The sequence below is a fragment of the Vulpes lagopus genome, chromosome 12, assembly GCF_018345385.1.
Source record: "Vulpes lagopus strain Blue_001 chromosome 12, ASM1834538v1, whole genome shotgun sequence".
In the NCBI taxonomy this organism is placed as follows: Eukaryota; Metazoa; Chordata; class Mammalia; order Carnivora; family Canidae; genus Vulpes; species Vulpes lagopus.
In genome coordinates this window covers 1810593-1833086 of record NC_054835.1, presented here as the reverse complement: position 1 = coordinate 1833086, position 22494 = coordinate 1810593, and the positions used below count along the sequence as shown (strand labels likewise).

Below are 22494 nucleotides of genomic sequence, written 5' to 3'. Positions count from 1 at the left end.
GCTGGCACTTTTCCTACACCATCTCATTGGATGTTTATTCAGAGGAGCCTCGTGCAAGAAGACCACAAGTTTGGTGGAATGCATTTGGCTGCTACTGCATCTCTGATTTGCCAAACAAGGCTGAGATCAGACTGGCCATTCCACAGGAAAAACTTTGGTTAGAGCAGATGTGTGAAGACCTGAGAACTTGATGAGACTCTGTGAAGACTTGCCTTTTGTGCAGCCAACTTCTGTAATCTGTATTCCTCAGCCACTGTGCTGTGTCGCCCACAAGTTGCTGGGGGGTGGGGCGGGGGCTTCAGGGGAGAGGGCTGGCAGTAACTGGAGCATGTGTGTGCTCTCCTTCCCTGTCTTGTCTGAGAACCTCAGCGATGGTGGCATTTAATCTACTTTGGTCCCTCATCTGCAGAGACAGAGCAAGCCCCCTGCACTGGAATGTCCAGGCATATTTATTGGCAACAGAAGTCATGGCCAGACTTTCTCAGTTTAGCTCTTTCCAGTCCCTCTCTGGGGTTGGAAATGCTCAGAGATGATGGTGCCAAATTTTAAGGCATGTAATGTTGATTAGACCAGACAAGTATCCTTCTAAGGACACCTAGAAATTTTTAGCCTAACTCACATCATAAGCCCTTGGGCGGGGTGGGGGAGGAGGTATCTTTTTCCTGTGGGCCCCCTTCTTGGCTTTCAGAGGGAACAGATCAGGGGGGAGAAAAATATCTTGCTGCAGGCCAGCTGTGGATTAGGAAGTTGTATACTTCACTGTCAAGTACACCCACCACTGACCCTCAAACTGGGTCCATGTGTATGCAGGAGCTCCATGGCGTATGTGTATCCAGGCTGAGCCCACCTGGGAGGTCTGCCCAGGAAGGCCTGGGCAACAGAAAGATGATTTTTATTGGCACTCTTTAATGCTATCATTTGCTTTATTCCCCCATCCTACTCAGGAAAATAAGCATCCTGTAATTCAGTTGCTAAAAAGAATGAAATAAGCACATGCACCCTAGAAATAAAGTCCAAGTGAAACCTTTTTGTTCTGCCAAACCAGTTGTAGGGTTCTAGAAGAAGGCAACTGGGGACTTATCATAAATGAGGGCCTCTGTGTTCTGGGTCCCATATGGACATTGTCTCGTTGAGCTCCCGTGGCAGCCCTGCCAAAACTCACATGATGCTGTCCCCTACTTGCAAGCTCTTCAAAAGGACCTTTGCCATTTGAGTAGGCCACGGAATTCCAGGTCATGTGTCTGCTGCAAATTCAGGGGCAATGTTCTCACAATAAGCAGAGCTTTTGTAGCCTGTACCATGCCCATGCCTCCACATTTATTTGGGGGCTGCTTATGTAGATCTGCAGATCTGTATGGCTTTCCTGTATGGCTTTTCCAACTGACTCCCTGGGGACTTCCCCCTGTACCCATTCTAGGTGCGCCCTCCCCGTCCACATGTCGTGAAGAGACCGAAGAGCAACATCACGGTGGAAGGCCGGAGGACTTCTATCTCCAGCCCTGAGCAGTGAGTGCCCCTTTGCTTCCCTTCCTTCTGTCTGCCAGAGCCCAGGGGGCCAGGCCTTTGTGGGGTCCTTGCTGCAACCCTGGCCTTTGAAAGGCTTCCTGGAGCCCCAAGTGGGTGTTTCAACAAAGAGGTAGTCGGGGAGCTGGGCTTGATCTTTTATGTTGGCTCTTGCTAGCAGTTGTCACACCAGCAGGAAGCCCAGAGGCCAGGGAGCCAGGCATCTGGGCTGGGTTTTGAGTGGTGACACCCAAAGTGGATTCCAATAGGCTCAGAAGAAGGGTCCCAGCCTGGGTCCGCAGGGAGGAGCAAGGACCCTGGTCAAGGAGACGATATATTTAACAAAGACCACCACTCTCCTAAGCCTGGGGCGCTTGAGGTCTCTAGAACTTCGATTTATACCCAGAACTGTCCTCACCCACTGTCCCACCCCCACCGGTACCTTTGCTCCCCTGTGCCATGGCATTTATTTATTTTATTAGGGCTTGGCTTTCCCACTTCCTGTCAGGCCCAGAGCTCTGTGGGCAGGCACTGGGTGTTCTACCCGGAAGCTAGCATAGGGCCCGGCTCAGAGTCACATGCAGGAGAGATGCGGGATCAAGGAGGTAACTAATGAGGTAAATGGAAGAGCAACACCTAGAGATGGAGCTGCCCAAGTGGTGTGAGACTTAGAGCTGCACGCAGCCCCAAGTCCAGAACCGTCTGGAGGGCCTCCCTTTGTCCCCAAGGCCCATAGCTCTGGGGCTCTGCCCAGACAGCTCAGCAGCTACACACTGGCCTCCTGGGAGGCTTTGAAAAAGTACACGAAATCATCTCGGTCTCAGGTTTGTTACGGGAACCAAACCAGCTGCCCCAGGAACCCTGAGGTCCCTTGGGTGATGAGAGGAATGCTCCTCCTGTCCGCTCTACTTTCAGAAGAGTGGTCAGGGAAGGAAGCTAAGGGAAATGGCAGGCTCTAGCCAGAAAAGGAGCCAAAAGGAAGAAACAGTTCTGACATGGCCTATCCCGGGCTGCGGTATACTTCAGCTCCTCTAGGATACTCTGGTTTACAGTACAGCGGCACTTGATACCACTGCGTTGTTTCAGAACCAGCCTACCTAGGCCTACTTAAACCTTGCCCAGAAAGCTATGGGAGACTGTGTGTGTGCGTGTGCATGTGCGTGTGCGTGTGTTCGTGCACACGTGTCTTGAAAGATGCTTGGTTATGCAAAATTTGGAAGAGAGGACTTCTGAAGTTGGTTGTAGGTATAACTTAGCCTCTGCACAATAGGACAGTGGGAATATTAAGGACTACGACTCTGGCCGTGACTGGCATGGATTATGATTGCCCCCTTGTGGAGAAAATGCTGTGTAGCTTCAGAGCTCCTCAGAACCTAAAGATTTTTCTTTAGGGAAGGATGAAATTAGTTACTTGTCTTTAAAAATGGGCTAAATCTTTTAGACACTGTACTGGGATACAGGGCCATGGGCCTGTGGATATTGAAATGCAAACCCAGAACATCCTTGTATTGCACGAGAGCATCCCAGATCAGCGACACTCCCATGTTTTACTGAAAAGCATTTCCCACATTGTGTCCAGGTCACTGATTAGAGGTTGGAATTCCTAATTGTGTTTATTTACGCCATCACTCTCCCATCCCAGTGATAGAGGATGCCCCTTCAGTACATGCCAAAAAGCCAGTGTCTGCTAATCCTGTCATCCTTGTTGTTAGCAGAATTGTGCCCATATCACTTTTCATTTCTTTTTGCGATATGCCTCGTTTTAGATTTCTATTCAGGAAACATTTGGGGTGGAAACAAACCAGTGGGAACATGGGAGCTAGTTTAGTGGGTTGGCAAACTGGCAGTGATAGAAAACAAATGACAGCTTCTCTGTGGCCATAGCTCACAGCCGCTCCAGCCCTCCAGGTGATAAAGAAGTACATTTTGGGATATTATTCTAAGAGTTTCTGCTCACAGTTTTTAATGGGGGGGGGGGGGTCGCTGTTCTCCCGTAATACCAGTGACATGTCTGGTGCAACTGGGGCATTTTCCTACATCTCCTCACATGCTGCCCACCCCCCCACCCATAGTGCTCCTCCACTTCCAAATGCCATGTCACAACAGCACTTGGATGTGTTTTTCTCAACTGTCATCAGCTCCAGCTGGCAAGACCAAGTTCTTGAAACACAGGAAGCATCCAGCGGAAAATATTTTAATAAAACAGACTCCTCATAAAATATTGTTCTGGGGGGAAAGAAACCAGCTCCACCAATCTGTCAGCATTGTGTTGGGAGACACGAGAAGACAAGCCGGCAGGCAGGAGCCAGATCCTAATGGGCCTTTGTTGCGGGTGGTTCCGTGTGGGGCACATAGACTCCGTGCCTGGCCCTTTAATCTGGCCTGGATTTTCTGGGCTCACGGATCTTTGTCCCCGCTGGGAATATCAAAGTACATTGGCAATTTAGGGGGTTTGGACAGCAGAAAGAGATACAAGATCTTTGAAGTATAGGGAGGGGTTCCGCCCTCCCGACTTCTCACCCCAACTCTCACTTCCAAAAAGCACATTAAATAATTAACTTTGTGGACAGCAGGATGGAGCTGATTAACAATAAGACAGTCTCTGTGGCCTCACGCGGCCGCTTGACGTCTGGAATTCATCAAGGCCCAGTAGCATTGGCTGCCAGCTCTGTGGCCGGCCTCTCTGCTGGATCCAGTTCTTCCTTTCCAGATGATGTCCATCTGTCCATTCATGCAGCCATTCATTCTGCAGATAGCTTTAAAAACCAACCAGGTGTGAGCTATTTGGGATTTTTAAGAGGAAGCCTTTAAAGAGAAGCACCCCTCCATTCTGACTCTTTTTGACTTGCTTTTTCCCCAAAACAAAACTTCTCCAATGTCAGCTGTCCTTTCCAAAACAAAGGCGGATGTCCTCACCCCTTAAAACCATCTGATGACAATTCAAAAAACACTTCAGAAAGCTTTCTGGGGAAGCCATTCCCTGTGTTTTTCAGCTTACACTAGCTGATTAATATTCAGTGACTATTTCTCCTCAAGAAGTACTAGCTACTTGCATTATTATTCTGAACGGGCTGCTGAAATGCCCTGCAGATTCCCCAGGGTGAGAACTAGGGCTAGGAGGGGTCAGGCAGCATGGGCTGGAGGTCCGGGGCCACCTAACAGCAAGTACAGTCAAGCCCCTCTTGTGTTCTAGGCCCTCTTCGGCTGGTGTTTGTTTCTTTCACCAAATGGGAACTTGGGCTCAGAAAATATATTTGACCAGTGTTCCCAGGTCATCCAGTTAGAAGGTGGCAAGGCCAGGACTCCAGATGCTGCTTGATTTCATTCTCTCAATGACACTCTGCTGCCCACAGGGGTCACTGGTCAGTTTGGCTTTGCTTAGGGAGATGGTTCTGAGCCCTGTTTCCTAAGATGTCTTGCTCCACACACCACCCTTCTTCTCTGGTTCCTTGAAGTTGGGAACTGGAGCTGATCAGACCTCCTCCTGGCAAAGAAAGTGTCCCCTGGTGCCTGAGTGTTTCTACCTTAGGGAAGGAAAAACAAGCAACATTGACTGAATATCCTATGAGATTGTGAAGGGTGGATGGTGGCTTTCCCACCTAACAGAGAAACTGAGGCTCAGAGGGAGACTTGCTAATAGAACTAGCCCAAGGTCTGAGCTAGAAAGTGGTAGGCCTGACACAGGCCTCACCCCTCTTCCAGACCATCCAGGCGTTTTGTTGAGAACCTAAGTGTGACCATGAGCTACTCTGAGTGATGGGGATAGTGGAGACAGCAGGGGGGGGGGGGGGGGTCATGGCGAGGTTCACACCTCCCACCCGTTAAAGGTCATTTCAGCTGTAGTGTGTGTGGCTGTCAGGCCCCAACGTATTTTCCCCTTAGCCTACCAGGTGTAAGAGAATTTCCCATCAAATGTGATGCTTAGAAGGAGCCGACAGCAAACTCTAGAAGGCAGCCCTGTGCTCAGTACTGCTCACCTGCTGGTCCCCAGGCACCCCTCTCTACCAGGCTGCCCATCATTTGTTCCCTGCAGTGGGGACTGGGCAGTAGCCCTCACAGACTGGCAGAGGGTACAGAGCGGACGTGGTTACAGACAGCCTCCAACTTGGTTGTTACAACAGCCCAGAAAGGCAGGGCTGTCTTCTGAGTCTTAATAGCCAAGAGGCTGGCAGTCAGTATAGCTCAGGGATGCACCCAGTGCTGGCCAGCTGCAGAGCCTGAACTCTCGAGTGTACGCCTCTGTCTCCCCTCCAGCTGGTGAGCCCCCAAACACCCTCATAGGAGTCCTGATGGGCCACAGGCTGTTTATTTGATGTTTTGAGGTACTAAGTAGGAGTGCTCCAGATTCAGGCACCAAGGGCCCACAAGCCATTGCCCTGCTCACCTCACTGGCCAGATTTGTACAAAATCTCCTCTTTTCAAAACAATTTCATTTGTCTGTAAAAGTAACCCAACAACCTTATAATCGGGAAGTTTGGGAAGAGACAAGTTCATTCTGAACCTCACTGCTTACTGGCATTTCTGCAATTCCCCTCTGGTGTTTGTCCTATATATATTTTGCAGAACTGCAGCTTCCTTGCAATATTCCATCCTGTGGACTTGCCCCACGTCCTCAAAACCCCTCTTCACAACTATGGCAAGATCCTATTTTGTGTACATGCCTGGTCCATGTCACCACACCCCTCGTAGTAGATTTATAGATTGTTCTAGACATTCACTAACATGAAATGCCAGAATAAATACCCTTGGTCTTAAAGCTTTTCTCATTTGACATCATTGTAAGGAATGGAATGATTAACAACTACCAGTAGCCAAGAACTGCCTGCTAAGCACTTTACAATCACCATTTCATTTAATCCTTGCAAGAAATCTGAGGGAGTGGGTATCATTAGCTTGATTTTATAGAAGTAGCTGAGACCCTGAGAGATTGTCACTGCCCTGTACTAGGGGCAGATTTCTGCTCCATATTGCTAAACAACTTGCTAAAAGATTTGTACCACTTTACACTCCTGCCAAAACTCTGGACTCCCTGCCAATCTGGGTCTGGGGGACCTAGGGGAACATGCATGAGAAATCCTTCTGACGAAGGAGAAATTCTGCAGGTTGCACTGGCTGCACAAAGACCGTCTGTGCACCAAACTGCCAGCCCACACCACTTAGGGATGACAGAGTCTCATCATCCAAATTGCACCATGTGACCCCAGCATCCAAAGCCCCAGAGGATTAAAATAAGATCAGAAGAAGCTGCCAGAAGCATTTAGTGAGAGCTCTGCCCAAAGAGAGGTCTCAAAACACTGCAATTGTATCTCCTCAGGCCAATCTCCTCAGGCCAGTTGCACTCATGCTCTGGCAAACAATGATGTGCTGCTCCCTCCACCTCCTCAAGAGCTGGGCTGGGCACAGCCTCCCTGGTGCTGGCCCTGGATCACAACAGGCAGGGGTAGAGCTCTGGCACCCAACAGAGCTGGGTCAGCATCCTGCCCACCAGCTGCCAGCCAGAGACCCTGGGCAAGACTCTTTGCCCTCTTTCTTGCAACACAATGCCTGCTCACATCCCAAAGAGTGAAATTCAGGAAGCTCCCCACAGGAGCCACACTCACACTCAGGCTGGCAGGGTACATCAGTCTCCCCTCCTGCAGCAACACTATCAGCCATCTGGTGCTCACCCTGCTGCCTCCCCATGAGCTGCACCCTCCCCTCTCCTCCCTTCCCCATGCCCACAATCCCCTGGCTTCCCCCTATACAGTGCTGACCTGCCATGTATCACACACAGGTGCTAAGGCACATATACACCCCAGGAGCCAGAGAGTGCTTCCAGGCCCAGCCCACCATGTGCCCTTCAGCTTTGACTCCAACTCCTGGATCAGATCTAGGCCAGACCTCCGCTCGGGATGTTTACTGAATGAACAAACAAGGGAATCACTGAAGGCAGGCTGAAACTTATAGCCCAGCACCCTGGAGATGGGGGAGGGGTGTCAAGTAACCACAGATGTGTAAAGAGCACCTACTATGTGCCAAGTGTGATTGGGATGTGATTGTGAGGCTACCAGCACCTCCCCTACCTGGGCCATCAGAGTCAGAAACTGCCATCAGCCCCAGGAGCAAGTCTCCAAGATGCCAGCTGGGCCCAGGGCCCCAGGGGTAGAGACAGGTGTCTGGGTACTACCTACTGGCAGCCTGCAAGGACCCACTTCCTGAGCAGCTAAGAGTCCAAACATCAGAGCAGAAGGTCCCAAACCCAATTAGCAATGTGAGAGGCCCCTGACCCCATTCTGGCCCCCGACCCCACTCCGGCCCCCATCCCCACTCCCAACAGGGGGTTTTGGGCCCTGAAGACAAAGCCACACCAGGAGCCAGACATGGAGTCTGAGCCCAGACTGGAAAAGCAGGAACTGCCAAGGAGTCTCCAGGGATGTGCAGCAGCCCAGGAAAACACAGGTCTCCCTCATCCCCAGCCATTTGTGCCTGCCACTTGGAGGGAAGGACATCTCCCAGGAGCTGTCATAACAGGAGTTAGTGCCAGCTGAGAAACCAAGCCTTCAGCATGCCCTGAGAAAAGGTGCCCCACCCTCAGACTTGCCGGTGTCAGCCTCCTCTGAAAACTTTGCCACCTCACCTGAGCCGTTCCCTCTTCCAGGCGCCTTGCTGCCATTTCTCAGCAGCTGTTCAGGCCCAGCACTGCCAGTGTGTCACCTTGGTTAACCTGCCCCACTCCCCAGAAGTATTCACAGTGCAAGCGTGTTAGCCTGTCCAGCCATGAAGGAACCAAGGCTCTAACAGCTGGAATGATCTGCCTTGGGTCAAGAATGTACACCTGGGTCTGCAGGGTCCCACACCCACATCCACTGCTCTCTCAGCAGACACATTGCCCTCCACCACTGCTCCCATGGTCCCCACCAAAGACTCAGACTCCTGGCAGGCAAAGGCCATCTTCAGGTGAGGGGCAGTTCTTCACAATCTACACAATTTCTCTTCTGGGTAGGAAAAGCGTGGAAGGTGTTCCCATCCCCCTCTTCCCTCTTCCAATGAGCCTAGAAAGTGGGAAAGTGGGGTGAAGCCCATGTTCTGTGTTTAGACCTCTCTATCTGTGAGAGCGCCCACCCAGTGGGCCTAGGAAGGACTTCTCAGGATGTCTGGGGCATGGGTGTGGACATGTAAAACTGACACTAGTGACTTTTTGAAAGAAGGAATGAATGAATGAGCATAAGGTTGATAAATAGTCAAATAGGCAGACTGATGAAGATCGGAAAGGCAAAGGGCACAGCCAACCTGAGAGAGAGATGGGGCCAAGCCAGTAAGGCCCCCTTCTGCCTCCCCAGCCGCACCCTCCCGTATCACCCCCTCACCACTCCTGTTGCCTCAGTCCTTGTGCAGATTCAAGACCCTCCACCACCTGGTCCCTCATAGCCTCTTTTCTTGACCCTACTACCCTGACGTCAAGACCCCTGTGCCCACTCCTCCCGGAGACATGCCAAGCCATCCTGCAGCCTCCTCCCTACTCACAATTGAACGCCCAGTTCCCACACCTCCCGAGAGCCATGCAGACCCCCACCACTGCCCTCTGGCAGAGCAAGTCCCCCATGGGGTGAGAAAAACCTGATCTCACACCCACCTGTTCCCACAAGACCAGTTCACTTGACAGGAAGAACACTCTCTCATTGGTGATCATGACTCATTACAGCAGTGATCCTCTCTCTTCTTGTTTTAAAGTAGATACATACAACTGAGTGGAAAGATCCAGTGTCCCACAGGTTCTGTATCTATGTCCAGTTCTTTCTCCCTGAGAATGGTCCCAGCCATACACATTGCAGTTTCAGAGCTTGAAACTTGGGTCTTGTACCAAGCTGGTTTCCCCCAAAGACCATTCTGACTTGCTTTGGAGCTTTGTTGTATTGTTTTAACCAATGTACATGCTCAGATGTGGTCTCGAGTCCTGGCACTGTGTTGTGGTGATGGAGAGATGGTGTGACCAGGTCCCCAGGTGGTTCTCCCAGGTAGTTCTGATGTGCTATGGCAGGCCCAACTGGAGGGCCAGAAGGTTTTTGAAGGCAGGAACCAACTTATATTCATCCTTGAATACCTAGAGAAGATCCTGCACAGGATGGAAATGCCCAGAATCTACTTGTCAGCAGGTGAATGTGGTGTATGGATAGTAATTGAATATGTACTGTGTGCTGGGCATTAGGCAAAGCCCTTTATGAATAATTTCATTCGACTTTGTGATAACACTGTCAGAAAGGCTGTAGAATCCCCATTTTACAGATAAGAAATTAGGTGCAGGGCAGCCCCGGTGGCCGCCTGCAGCCCGGGGTGTGATCCTGGAGACCCGGGATCGAGTCCCACATCAGGCTCCCTGCATGGAGCCTGCTTCTCCCTCTGCCTGTGTCTCTGCTTCTCTTTCTCTCTCTCTCTCTCTCTCTCTGTATCTCTATGAATAAATAAATTAAATATTTTTTAAAAAAAAGAAAAGAAATTAGGTGCAGGGAGGTAAAATGACTTTCACGAGGTCATCTGGCTGGGAAGTGGGGGATGGTGCAAAGCTGGACAGACTGGCATCCACTGGGCAGGCAGGACCTGTCCCTGTCCTGGGGCCCGTCCCCCGTCCTCAGCCCATCAGGAGCCTCGTAATCAAAGAATGCTAGAGCGGCCAAGACATTTACAAAGTAAAGATCCTTTGTGCTGGAGTGAAATGATCCTTTAAAAATGATCACCAGCTCCCCTCGTTACCTCTGGAGACCAAGTCCTTGCTGATTTTTTTCCCTTCTTTATCTCAAGTACATTTAAATGTCAATTAAATTTGAAATATCTACATTTGTCAGCATTTCATTTTGGGCCGGCGTGACGTGCTGCTGATTTGTCCACGCAATGTGACACATGAAAAAAACTCTCGAGATGCAGATCTTCCTCATTAAAAAATAAGCCCATGCGATCCCGGCACGGCAGAGAGCCACAGAGCACGTCCCTGCTTCCTGACGCCGTATCTCTGACATGGTATTTAAAAAGGAACAGCCGCGCCTGTCACCACTGTCACATGCACGCGCTAACCGGCGACACATTAAACCAAACATTAGAAAGGGTTCGGGAAGTCATCTGCATGGGAACTCTGAGCCGAGATGAGGTGGGCAGAGGCAGGAGCAACCGTGGAAGACGATGGGGTCTGAATGGTGATGGACGGCAGGCCTTTCTTTCTCGCCAAGACTCTGGCAGCCCTCGCTGGGTAGCCAAGTTCACCACGACCTGCCTTTTCACAGACAGCTCTTTGTGTGTAATAAAATCCAGGCAAGTGGTGGGTGGCAGACTGCAGGGTAGTAGCTGAATTGGGTTAATGAGGGAAGAGGTACACTTTTTTTTTTCTCATATTCTGCCTTAAGCTAATAAAAAATTTAAACCTGGACATTTTCAGCGATTCATCCTTTATCTCTGACAAATAATCTGACTGTATGTTTCATAGGAGGACATGAGCAGCTGAATTTAAATAAGTTTATTTTGAAATCTCCCTTTTTATGAAAAGTAGAAGGGGGCATACCCGCCCACCTATTTCATTGTTTCAGATCCACGGAGCTCAGGAGGCAGGATCACAACATGGTTTAGAGTCAGACACATCCAGATTCCTACCTCTGCCTGTAGCTGCTGTGTGACACTGGCCAAGTGAATACCCCTCTCCGAGCCTTGGCTCCTCTATCAGCAAAGTGAGATGTGATAAGGAATTGATGAGAAACTGTACAGGCAGTGTTTAGCCCAACACTTGTAAGTACCGCTAGTATATCATCATTATCCATGTGGCCCAAAGCCTGATCTGACCAAACCACCTGGCAAGGTTCTCTGTTATTCTCAAGAGACAAGCAGTGTGTTCAGCAGATACCCTGGGCCTCCCGTTGAAGCCAATGCCCAGCCAGCTCAGCTGGGAATGCTCACTGGAGGGAAAGTGGTTTGTGACCCAGGAGCTGAGGTTCTCTGGCCCTCCTCTGACCTCCCCAAGCCCACTCCGCAATCACACCAGTGTGGCCAGGCACTGGATTTGACAGGGCTGTGAACCGCAGCAGCCTAGTTCGATGAAGCCAAGGTCCAGTCCAGCAGCACAAAGGTTCTTTGCTCTTACATGAATCCAGACGTTCCTGGCAAGTTTAGTGGCATTCAGCTAATGTGCCAAGCTGTGATCTCTGTCTTGTCAAAGCCAGAGGAGGAGAGCATACTTGGATGGCTGCTGGAAGGGCATTCAGGACGGATTCAAGGGACACCAAAGAGCTTCATGCAGTTTGACACAAGCAGAAATTCACGTCCCCCTCATACACATCTACCACCAGCCCGGCTGACGAGAAAGTGAGGGCCCTGGCCTGGAATCCCTGCTTGTCACTTCCTAGCCAGGCCTCGTGTCACATCTCTCTTCCCCACAGTGATTTCCCAGTGCGCACCTAGCACTGGGTCTGCTCATAGCAAGTACTCGTGAAGTACCTTGTGGTTGGGTGTGTGGATGGATGGACGGATGGATGGACGGACTAGTGACAGGCCCATCATCTGTAGAGTCAGTGCAGTGAAGCCTTCTTGCTAGCCTATTGGGAAGGGTAGAAATCACCTACATAAAGTCCCTGGCACAGTGGATATGATCTTAAACATTTTTCCAAGACACTCCCGCCTGCTCCTCTACACCTAACACCCTCACCCCCAAATGTGGCCCCATTCTATGGTCTCAGCATTTTAGGGGACAGATGGGGACCTCAGGGAACACTTTTATACCGGAGCCACAAGCTGACGAAAGGGACAGGTGCCATGCTGGTGCTCCAGAAATATAGGTGAAATGAGTGGGGGTTGCCTCGTCTCCCCAGTACACTGACTTCCATTCATGCGATCATAAACTTCCATTGCACTAATGCCATGCCCCAGGTGGGGATAAAGAGAAGAATGAGCCAGGCCCCTGCCCTGGAGGAGCTCAACTCAGAAACAGCATTGCAAAAGGTTCAATGATATTGATGAAGTGCTATGACACACAGCCCCAGGGGAAGCTAAGTCCACCTAGGAGAAAAACTAGCTGGGAATTCCAGAAAAGCTTTCTAGAGTGCCAGTTGAGCCGAGCCGTCAAGACTGAAGAGCAGTGAGTGCACCAGGCAAAGACGACAGGGAGGTCTGCAATGTGTGCAGGGGAGGTGAGGAGGAGGTGCAGAGGTGGACAGGCCCAGCGTACAGCACAGTGTTTGCCCTACACGGAGCTTGGGCTTGGCACTGCCATTCTGCAGCCCTCACCCCTGCCTGGCATATTCTACATGCTCCCCAGGGTGGAGGGGGAGGGCAGGGTACCTGTCCACCCCTCCTCACCTCCTCACCTCCTCTCCTGCCCAGGAGAGCAGTCCAGTGCCAGCAAGTGAGTACATCCCTCTAACTTTTAAGCAATTGATGAAATCATTCTGTAAATGTCTGCACATTATTATCCCTGACACCTAATGGGTTTGCTCACCACACAACCAACTGCCTGGAAATTGCTATTCAGATTTGCAGGATAATGACAGATAAGCAGGATGATGACACGGTTGGGTTTGTGATTCACAACAGGATTCCAGTGGCTGTGTGGAGCGGCCCCTCTGCTGCACGTTGTGTTGTGTCCCAGGGGGTGTGGCAGGAGCCGGTGGCCTCATTTCTGTGAGTCAGACCTTCCTGCCCTCTCTCCTGAGTCCAGGAGAGATGGCACCTAAGTCCACCTAAGCCAATGCTCTCTCTGACCCAAGAAGGGCCAAGTCCCTAACATCCAGATAGGATAGGCGGCCTAGGCAAAGAGAGGAGCCCAGTCACCCACCCCACCCCACCCCTCCCTGTGTGCAACCCTGGGCAAATGGCCTCCCCTTTCCGAGTCTTCAGTATGAGGACAAGGCTCTTGGCCTGCCTAATCTCCAGGGATAACAACAAGGCGGAAGGATCTAGGTGTGCAAGTGCCTGGGGTCTCCGCAGCTCTGGGAGCCAGCCCTGGTTCTACTTTTGAAAGAATAGCATATTCTTGGCAATAGCTGGCTTCGCACCAGTGATGGCAGATCACAGCACAGCCCGCTCTCCCGCTCCCTCACCACCCCCCAGCGTGGTTCCCATTCACTCTTTTGGACATGGCGCCCTTTTATGAAATGAAACCCAGAAGGAATTGCCTCAGCAGAGAAAGAAATCTGCTCTGAGAGAGGAGAGGAGACTGCCCCACCTTGGGCACACCCTCTCCTGAGCTTCACCACCGCCCCCAGGGGTCCTTGGAGCATGCCCAACCCAGCGTGCAGGCCAAGCAGCGGCTGGGGGTGCCAGGGTGACCCAAGCTCAGCCAGTCCTGCTCCCCTCTCCCAAGCCCTCGCTGCTCATGGGCCCTGGTCAGTGTATAATTCATAGCGGCCGCGCGGACCTTCTCGGGGCTGCGTAGTGTTTGTGTTTATAGAGGTAGAGCTCACAGGTGGCTGACAAGGGAGATGTATTTTTTATAACAATGAATATTTAATTTCCACATCACAGATGAAAAAGACTCTCTGAAGAGGCATGTGAGAGAGACTCCTGAGACCAGCCGCTAATCAGAAGGGGGCCTTCTAGCCCGAGCCCCTCCACATGGCTCACTTTCTTCCTTAACTTTCTATTTTTATGTTTTCCTGATTATTGAAGCAGATATGCACATTGTAGAAAGTGTAGAAGACACAGAAAAATAAAGAGGGGGGGGTGTTACCCCTGATCCTTCTAGCTTTTGTCAACACGCAGGCATATCCCTTTCCAGACTTAATTTTCTCTGCCTTTTCCCATAAATAGGTGAGAGAGAATGTAGTATAATTGCAATTCTGCATCCTGGTGTTGAGATTTTGCTCTTTCATAAACATCATAGTTAATGGGGGGGCTAATATTCAGCCAAGTGTACTATAATTCATAGCCTCCCATGCTGGAAATTTAGGATGTGCCGTATTTTAATATTACAAACAGTGGTGATGAACATCTTCGTGCATCATTCTTTGCTACATTTAGGGTTATCTAAATGGAAATAGAGCTGTGAGGTCATAGGCGACTGGATCATGTGTTTAAGGCTCTTGACACCTGTGGCAGACTCTCGGTTTCTTTCCTGTTGGGGACCAGCTTCCTCACCTTGGGGCCCTCCCAGCCTCCCAGGCCCTCTGGCCTTCTCCAGGGAGCCTCTGCCTCTGGTTGGAAGGGGGACGCCAGGGCCAGGAGCTGAGCCCAGAGGCCCCCCCACTCCCCCAGCCCACCACATGGAGTTCCAAGGGTGCCTCCTAACTACCTCTTCTCTCTTGTCTTCCTCTGCCCCAGCCTGGTAAAGCCCTTGCGACACTATGCGGTCTTCCTGTCCGAAGACTCCTCTGACGATGAATGCCAGCGGGAAGAGGGCCCGAGCTCTGGCTTCACTGAAAGCTTTTTCTTCTCCGCCCCCTTTGAATGGTCTCTCCTTCCTTCTTCCATTTCTTTGAGTTCGGCTTGGTGACACTCCTGGGCCGCATGGGGGTGGGGGGCCGGAGCCGTTTGCCCCCTGTGTGTAGGGAGGGCCATCTGGAGCTGCTGCCTCCTGGTGCCCCCATGCCAGCTTGAGGGGTGAGTGCCCCCCTGTGTGCCTCTGCCCAGGACCCACATTGTACCAGCCCCACAGGCTCTGTGGTGAGGAGTGAGGGGACGGGAGCAGTGGGGCCTGCAGGTGTGCAAAGGAGGCATGAGTCCCGGTCCCTTACCCAGGCAGTGCACTTGACTGTTAACCCGACTGGGTGTCGATGCCCAGGCCTCCTCTTATTGGGAGGTGATAAGCTCCCAAAGCTATACAGATGGAGGGTCAGATTTTAAGTTTAAAAAAAAAAAAAAAAGTACTGATATGGAGTGTATATGATTGCTGATAGATCCAATTTTAATTGGATATATGCTGCTGAAGCGAGCATATAATTGCTGATAGATCCAAATGTTTTACCAATCTGCCTGTGAGATGATTTTTTATTATTGTTGTTGTTATTGTTTATAGCCTGAGCCTCACACTAACTGAAAAGAAGATCCACCCACAACCCGGCCACCCTCCCACCCCACTCCCCACTCCCTGGCATTAAGCTTTAGCAGTTTCTCTTCCTTCCCCAGTTCTCATCTCCACAGGTTCTCTGGGGCTGGGATTGAGCAAAGGGACAGCTTCTGTCTGTGTCAGTTAACAAAGCTGTAGTGTTTTTAATGGGAGCCTTTAAGGGAAGACAGCTGCCCTTCACCCACGGAGCCCACACCCACCCTCTAGGGAGTGAGCTATTAAAACCATCTTATAGAAGAGGAGGTCCGTCCCTCCATTCCCCCTCTCAGTTCCCTTCCCTCCAGCCAGGCCTCTGGGTTCCTAAGAACTCCAGATAAAACCCACCAGCTCTGCTTCTCTCATTGCCCCCCAGGGGTAGGAGGATTCTGGCCCTTTCTGCTTCCAGCCCACCAGTGACCCTGGCAAGTCAATCTCCTTCACTCACATGCCATCTTTTCTGCACATTAAATCTTTTTCTTTAAAAATGTTCTGTTAAAACTTTAAGTTAACTTTGTCCTAAGCAGTAATATCTGTTTGGCCTAACGTAATCATACCATTGGCCTAACATATCAATTACTATTTCTACTATTAGTCAAAATAAAGATAGAACCGGGATGCCTGGGTGGCTCAGCAGTTGAGCATCTGCCTTTGGCTCAGGACATAATCCCGCAGTCCCAGGATGGAGTCCCGCATCGGGCTCCCTGCATGGAGCCTGCTTCTCCCTCTGCCTATGTCTCTGCCTCTCTCTCTATGAGTCTCTCATGAATAAATAAATAAAATATTTTTAAAAATAAAATAAAATAAAGATAAGAACCATTGGAATGAGAAATATATCAACTCAAAATCACCTTGCAGGTAAAAGCACTCTGCCTCGGTGACATCCAGGGTCTCCCCCACCAGAGTCCAGTGGGTCTCCTCATTATTTTTTAATTCATTGATGCCTTAATTATTTAAATAGTGACTAGTGCTCACTCCCTCAGCCATGACCTATGAAAAGTATAGGCTTTTGTGTGTCTGTGTGATTAAAAAGGAAGTGGCCCACATGTTAACTATGCTGGAGTTAAATAAATAAAAATAAATTACACAGGAAAAGCAAAAAAAAGGGGGGGGGGAGGGAACTGGCCCACTCTAAGTCAAAATTTAAAAATAAAATGATTTTTTTTTTTTTAAAGAATACATTTCCTTCCTTAAGCATAAGGAGCACACTGACTTTTCCTTATCCCCCTTCATTGTGTTCAAACTTGGTTTCCTTGGTCAGACGGCTTAGAGTGAGTGGAAACTTTTGAAGTCTCTCATACTCGGTGTCCATTGGTACTTTTTGCTTTGTGACATAGGGTGAATTGCTTAGCCTCTCTGAACTCCAGCGAGATACCAAAGGCTGATGGAGTCCTTGTAGAGGACTGAGCCCTCCCTTCTGCTGTGCATTCCCACCCCTGGTTCCTGCAAGGGGGCCTTTAGGACCAGCAGGTGGCGCCCTCCCCCGCCCCCCACTACGGGAGCCATCTGCTGGATCTGCTGGGACACGGGGACAGAACCAACCCCAGCCTCTGTCCTGGCCCTGACTCAAGCCAAGGCTGATCCAGGCACCATTCTCCACAAACCCAGCGGCGCCCCGGGGTTGAGGCTTGTGAGAAAGTAAAGTAAGAGGAGCCTTTTGTCACCTATGCCGGGGTCAGACATACAGAATGCTGTGAACAGCCTGTGTGTGCCTGTTGTGTGCCAAGCACTGTGATAGTTTTAGTCACGTAATCACCACGGCCACTGCAAGGGAGGTGCCCTCTGGAATGGGGGAAGAGGTTGAGGTTCAGAGAGGTTAAGAGGCTTTCCAAGGTCCCATAGCAAGAAAGGGTAATACCAGAGCTAGAACAGGAGCACAGTCTGAGGCCCCAGTGGGTCCCCCCGAGGGTCCAGAGCCACCCTGGGCAGTTGCCCTGAGGAAACTTCCCCAGCCCGGGCCCCTGGGAGCCACCGGGAAGTGGGAGTGCAGAGGCTGCACTCTGCCCTGCTCCAGGCATGTCCCGTTCCTCATGCCTCGTCAGGGTGGCCTGTGAGCCCACTGGCCAGTTATTTGGTGGGTCCTGTGGTTTTCAGGGGACCTCAGTGGATCCCCCAGTGCGAGTGCCACTGCCCAGACCCCAGCATTCACCGGGACCCCAAGACACTCCTGTCCCCAAAGCTCCTGGGTGGAACTCCTCAAAGCCCAGGAGTTCCTGGGGTGGGGGCTGCTTGCTCCTCCTGTGGAGGCTCTGGGCGGGAGAATCCAGCCTGCTCTGCCTCCTCCCAGGCCTCTGCCATATCGGACGCTCAAGGAATCAGACAGTGCAGAAGGCGACGAGGCAGAGAGTCCAGAGCAGCAAATGCGGGAGCCCACGGGCCCTGCCCCAGCTCCACCTGACCGGGCTGCCAGCATCGACCTTCTGGAAGACGTCTTCAACAGCCTGGACATGGAGGTGCCACTGCAGCCACTGGGCCAGGCAAAGAGCTTGGAGGACCTTCGGACCCCCAAAGACCTGAGGGAGCAACCGGGAACATTTGACTATCAGGTATGATGCCAGCAGGGATAGGGACCTGCCAGGGCTGGTGCTTTCCACACATGAGGCAGGTTCCCCCATGTGACAGTGAAGGAAATCGAGGGAGAAACAGCAACTTCTACAGGGTCAGCCGATGCTTACGGTCATTCTGCCTGCAAACCCTGCCCCGGGCAGGCCAGCAGCCACTGATGACTATAGAAATGTGACACCCGATGGAAACCTGCTCCTCACTTCCATTTGTGCATCAGACAGAGGTGTGCCAGTGCTCCGAGTCACTGTCCCAGGGCCCCAGCCTCCACCCTCTGGCAGCTCTTTGGACCCCTGATGGAATTGGGATTGCTTCCATGCCCACCAAGTCTCCTTGGAGAGCCTGTGGATCACAGTTCCTGGATTCTGGATTACTTGCGTGGGACCACTGCTCCTCCATTGTGCCCTTCCAGTCTATCATAGCCCCTCTTGCCTGTTTCCCCACTTGCAAGTGGAGGCTGTGACTGAGTCACTGGATCTGTGGAATTCACAAAGCTGCCACAGATGCAGTGATTCATGCCGCCCTCCTGCAGGGCATTACTTACTGTTCCCTGCCACTGCAGCCCAGGTAGTGTGGCTCGTGGGTAGCACAGCCGGGACATGGGCCCAGTCCTGCCAACCACGGAAGACACCTTTGCCCAGGCCCCATACCTCATACATCCTCGAGCTCACAGGTGATTAAAAGTGCCCACATACTTTGAAAAGTAAAAAAGAAAAAAAAAAAAGTAAAAAAGACCCAGCCAGTAGATGTCTAATAAATGGAGTCATTTTCCTTTCTTTTTTTTTTTTTAAGATTTTATTTATTCATAGAGACGCAGAGAGAGAGAGAGAGAGAGAGAGAGAGGCAGAGACACAGGCAGAGGGAGAAGCAGGCTTCATGCAGGGAGCCTGACGTGGGACTCGATCCAGGGTCTCCAGGATCATGCCCTGGGTTGCAGGCGGCGCTAAACCGCTGCGCCACTGGGGCTGCCCTGGAGTCATTTTCCTAAAACTACTTGGCAACACTGACGTAAAAGGATAGGGCTTTCTCTAGACTCCCTGTGTACAGGGAGAAGATAGCCCTCCTTGGAGTCTGAAAAGTGAGAACAGTAAAGAAAGCCCGGGCTTGGCGTCTGGACTGACCCTCTCTGCTGGTGACCTGGGCCCAGCCCCCCGGCTGCTCTGGTCCCAAGGAGCTGATGGGCCACATGCCTGGGAACAAGCAATGGGAGGGGCAGGGGGAAGGGTATCTGCTGCCTTCCAGTCTGTCTGGGTCCATCTCTGGTCACTGCCTCCCTTGTTCTCTCCAACAGAGGCTGGACCTGAGCAGGAGCGACAGGAGCTGCGGGATGCCAGTGGCCTTGAAGCTCACCCACCCATACTATAAGCTCTGGAGCCTGGGCCAGGATGACATGGCCATCCCCAGCAAGCCTCTGGCCACTTCCCCCGAGAAGCCCTCAGTCCTTGGGAAGTCCCTGGCTCTGCCTCGCATGCTGCCAACCCAGGACAGCATCCTGAATTCCGGTGACAAGGAAGAGGCCCCCACCCCCACTCCGGGCAGCATCACTATTCCCCGACCCCAGGGCAGGAAGACCCCGGAGCTGGGCATCGTGCCTCCGCCCCCCGCCGCCCGCTCGGCCAAACTTCAGGCTGCCAGCGCAGCCCTCGGGGACCTCTCCTCGGAGCGGTTCCAGGCTGAGCGGGAGAGGCGAGCCCCCCCAAGTCCGGCGCCGTTCCCGGGGCACCTCCCCAGTGCTGCCCCTCAAGCACCCACCGAACTGCTGCAACCACTCAGCCTGGCCCCTGGGGCTACAAGCACAGGCAGCGATGCCCTGCTGGCCCTCCTGGACCCTCTTCACACAGCCTGGTCAGGCAGTGCTCTTCCCCCAGGCCCTTCAGCCCCAAATGTAGCCACCTCATTCACCCCCCAGTTTAGCTTCCCCCCAGCAGGGAACCTCACCCCATTCCCACAGCCATCGCTCAATCCCTTTGTCTCATCTATGCCGGCAACACTGCCCGCTGTGCCCCTGGTCTCCACACCAGCCAGGCCTTTCGGGGCCCCTCCTGCTTCCTTGGGGCCCGCTTTTGCCCCCAGCCTCCTGCTGTCCAATTCTGGCTTCTGTGTCCCACATAGATCTCAGCCCAACCTGTCTGCCCTCTCCATGCCTAACCTCTTTGGCCAGATGCCCATGGGTGCCCACACCAGTCCTCTGCAGCCACTGGGCCCCCCAATGGTCGCCCCTTCACGGATCCGAACGTTGCCCCTGGCCCGCTCAAGTGCCAGGGCTGCTGAGGCCAAGCAGGGGTTGGCCCTGAGGCTCGGAGACCCCCCGCTCCTTCCTCCCCGGCCCCCACAGGGCCTGGAGCCAGCACTGCAGCCCTCTGCTCCTCAAGAGGCCAGAGACCCCTTTGAGGAATTGTTACGGAAAACCAAGCAAGATGTGAGCCCGGCCCAGGCCCCAGGCTCGGTAGAGCAGCTCAGGAAGCAGTGGGAGACCTTCGAGTGAGCCAGGCGCACTGAGAGCGAGGGCGAGGGGGCCGCGCTGTGCTGCCTGCCACTGTGCTCCGCTGCTGGCTGGCCCTGCTTTCCCTGCTGCTCTGTTTATGCCCAGGTTCTACTGGCGGGAAGGGATGGGACCCTCTCTGCCCCCCCTCTTCCCCTACACACCACCCATCTCTGAGGCCTGGCCACTAGAGAATGGTGCCAGTTCTGGCCTAGGAATGGACCTAGACCCTGGGCACCCATCCCACCCTGCCATCACCCCTCCCCCACACCCGAATAGGTTTTGCACTAAAGAGGTCAGCTGGGCGAACGATTGCCCCAGACCAAGTCCTACCCTCCTTCCCCCTGGAAGCCTCCCACTAGGAGCCCCAAGGCCACGGGGGCCTCTCCTCTGCAACCCTGACTTTTTGACCCAACTGCAGCCTGGCCCTGTGGACCAGCGCGGGTGGCAGTGGTAGTCTCAGCATGAGCTCGTCTGCACCAGACACATGTGGCTTGCAGTTTGGAGTAAGGAGAACCTCCCTACCTGGTGGGGCATTTCCAAACCATCTCTAGCAATACACACTCTCGTTCGTTCTTTTGTGGGTCTTCATCCCGGCTGCCAACCTTCAGTTTCTGGTTTGGTAGGGATTTGGGGCTGAGGGATTCTAGGGAGCCCACTGATAGCTAGACGCAGCCCCAGCCAGCCCTGTACAGGGGCTGGGAGCACCAGCAACTCTGATTTGTAAAAGAAAAAATAGCGATGGGAAAATTGAGTGCATTAGGAGGAGTCAGGCCACCATTCTGTGCTCTCCCTCTGGGCCGGGGTTTCGTGGGTCTCCGGTCGCATGGGACCCTGGGGGCAGAGCTGAGAAGCAGGTCCCCGGTTTCCAACTGGGAGGACAAGCTTAATGCAGCAGGCTGATGCAGGGGGGCCTCCCCGCCGCCCAGGCTCCCAGGGTCAGGACCCAGCTGGGACAAAGTTGGCTTCTGGCAGCTGAGAGGCAGAAGGGCCAGGAGCCATCCCCTCCCCAGCCCACATAGCACAGAAATTCCTGAGGCCAACGTCACCAAAGTTCAATTGAAATGTTTTGTTATTGTTTCTTTTATCTACCTTTTCCTTTTTACTTTATTGATTTGATGAATCTTTAAACTGACTAGTTTCAATAAACTGAGTTAAAATATGGCCCAACCATTTAAGAAAACAACCATCTGAGACATGCAGGAAATTGTGAACATTTTGACCTGATTTCTCATTTCCTATTTGTGAGTGGTCACACAGTCTCAGGGGTGTCTGACAGGGCAAGGGGGTTCCTGGAGGCCCCTGTAACCCCAAGGAGCTTTGTCACTGAGGGGCCCTGTATGGGTCCAGGAAGCCTGGAGGCTAGGCCCTGAGCCTCTTGGCTGGGGGATGTGAAGAGCTGCAGGCCCATCACACCATCCCTTCCTGAGTGGGTCACGACCCCCTGGGCAAGTTGCTCTCAAGCTCTGCATGTTCTCTGGCCGCTGAGGTGGCAGGGGAGCTGTGTGATGTCTAGGCACATGGGCACCTCCAGGACTCTCAGGTGTTTTTGGCACAGGTTCCAGATCCACCCATCCATCCCGGGCAGACCCCTGAGCCCCATCAGGGACAGGGCAGCCTCCCCACCCTGCCTCACCCCCACAAGCAGAGTATAAGGGATACCGGGGGCCCTGGGGAAGCAGAGTCCACCCTGCCGTCTGTCTCCCCCGCTGTGCTGGGGGCTGGTGGCAAGAGCACGCCCACGTTGACACGAGCATTGTTGTCTTCACTTGCTGGCCTGAGTTTGCACCCGAGGATGAATGTTATGTGCACATTCAATAAAATCTTCTTGGGGAGAAGGTTGGCATTCCTGTGTCCTGAGGCAGCTCTGGGGTGCAGGGAGGGCTCAGAGCAGTGAGCGAAGGACTGGGCCCCTGGCCCCCTCTGCAGCCTGTTCCATTTGAGCCTCTGAGCCCAG

The 22494-nt window shown here is 52.5% G+C and overlaps 1 protein-coding gene across 24 annotated transcripts in view; it reads left to right on the top strand.

Annotated features, from left to right (window-relative positions):
• DENND1A (DENN domain containing 1A) overlaps positions 1-22375 on the top strand; it is a 508029-nt gene extending 485654 nt beyond the window's left edge. For 17 of the 24 annotated variants that reach the window (XM_041724904.1, XM_041724896.1, XM_041724905.1 and 14 more), the window contains 4 exons: positions 1418-1506; positions 14773-14901; positions 17781-18039; positions 19347-22375. In XM_041724904.1, coding sequence (XP_041580838.1) covers positions 1418-1506; positions 14773-14901; positions 17781-18039; positions 19347-20540 — 1671 coding nt within the window. In that variant the 3' untranslated portion in view covers positions 20541-22375. The other 7 variants (XM_041724893.1, XM_041724906.1, XM_041724911.1 and 4 more) reach the window with 4 other exon arrangements.
• The last annotated feature ends 119 nt before the right edge of the window (positions 22376-22494 follow it).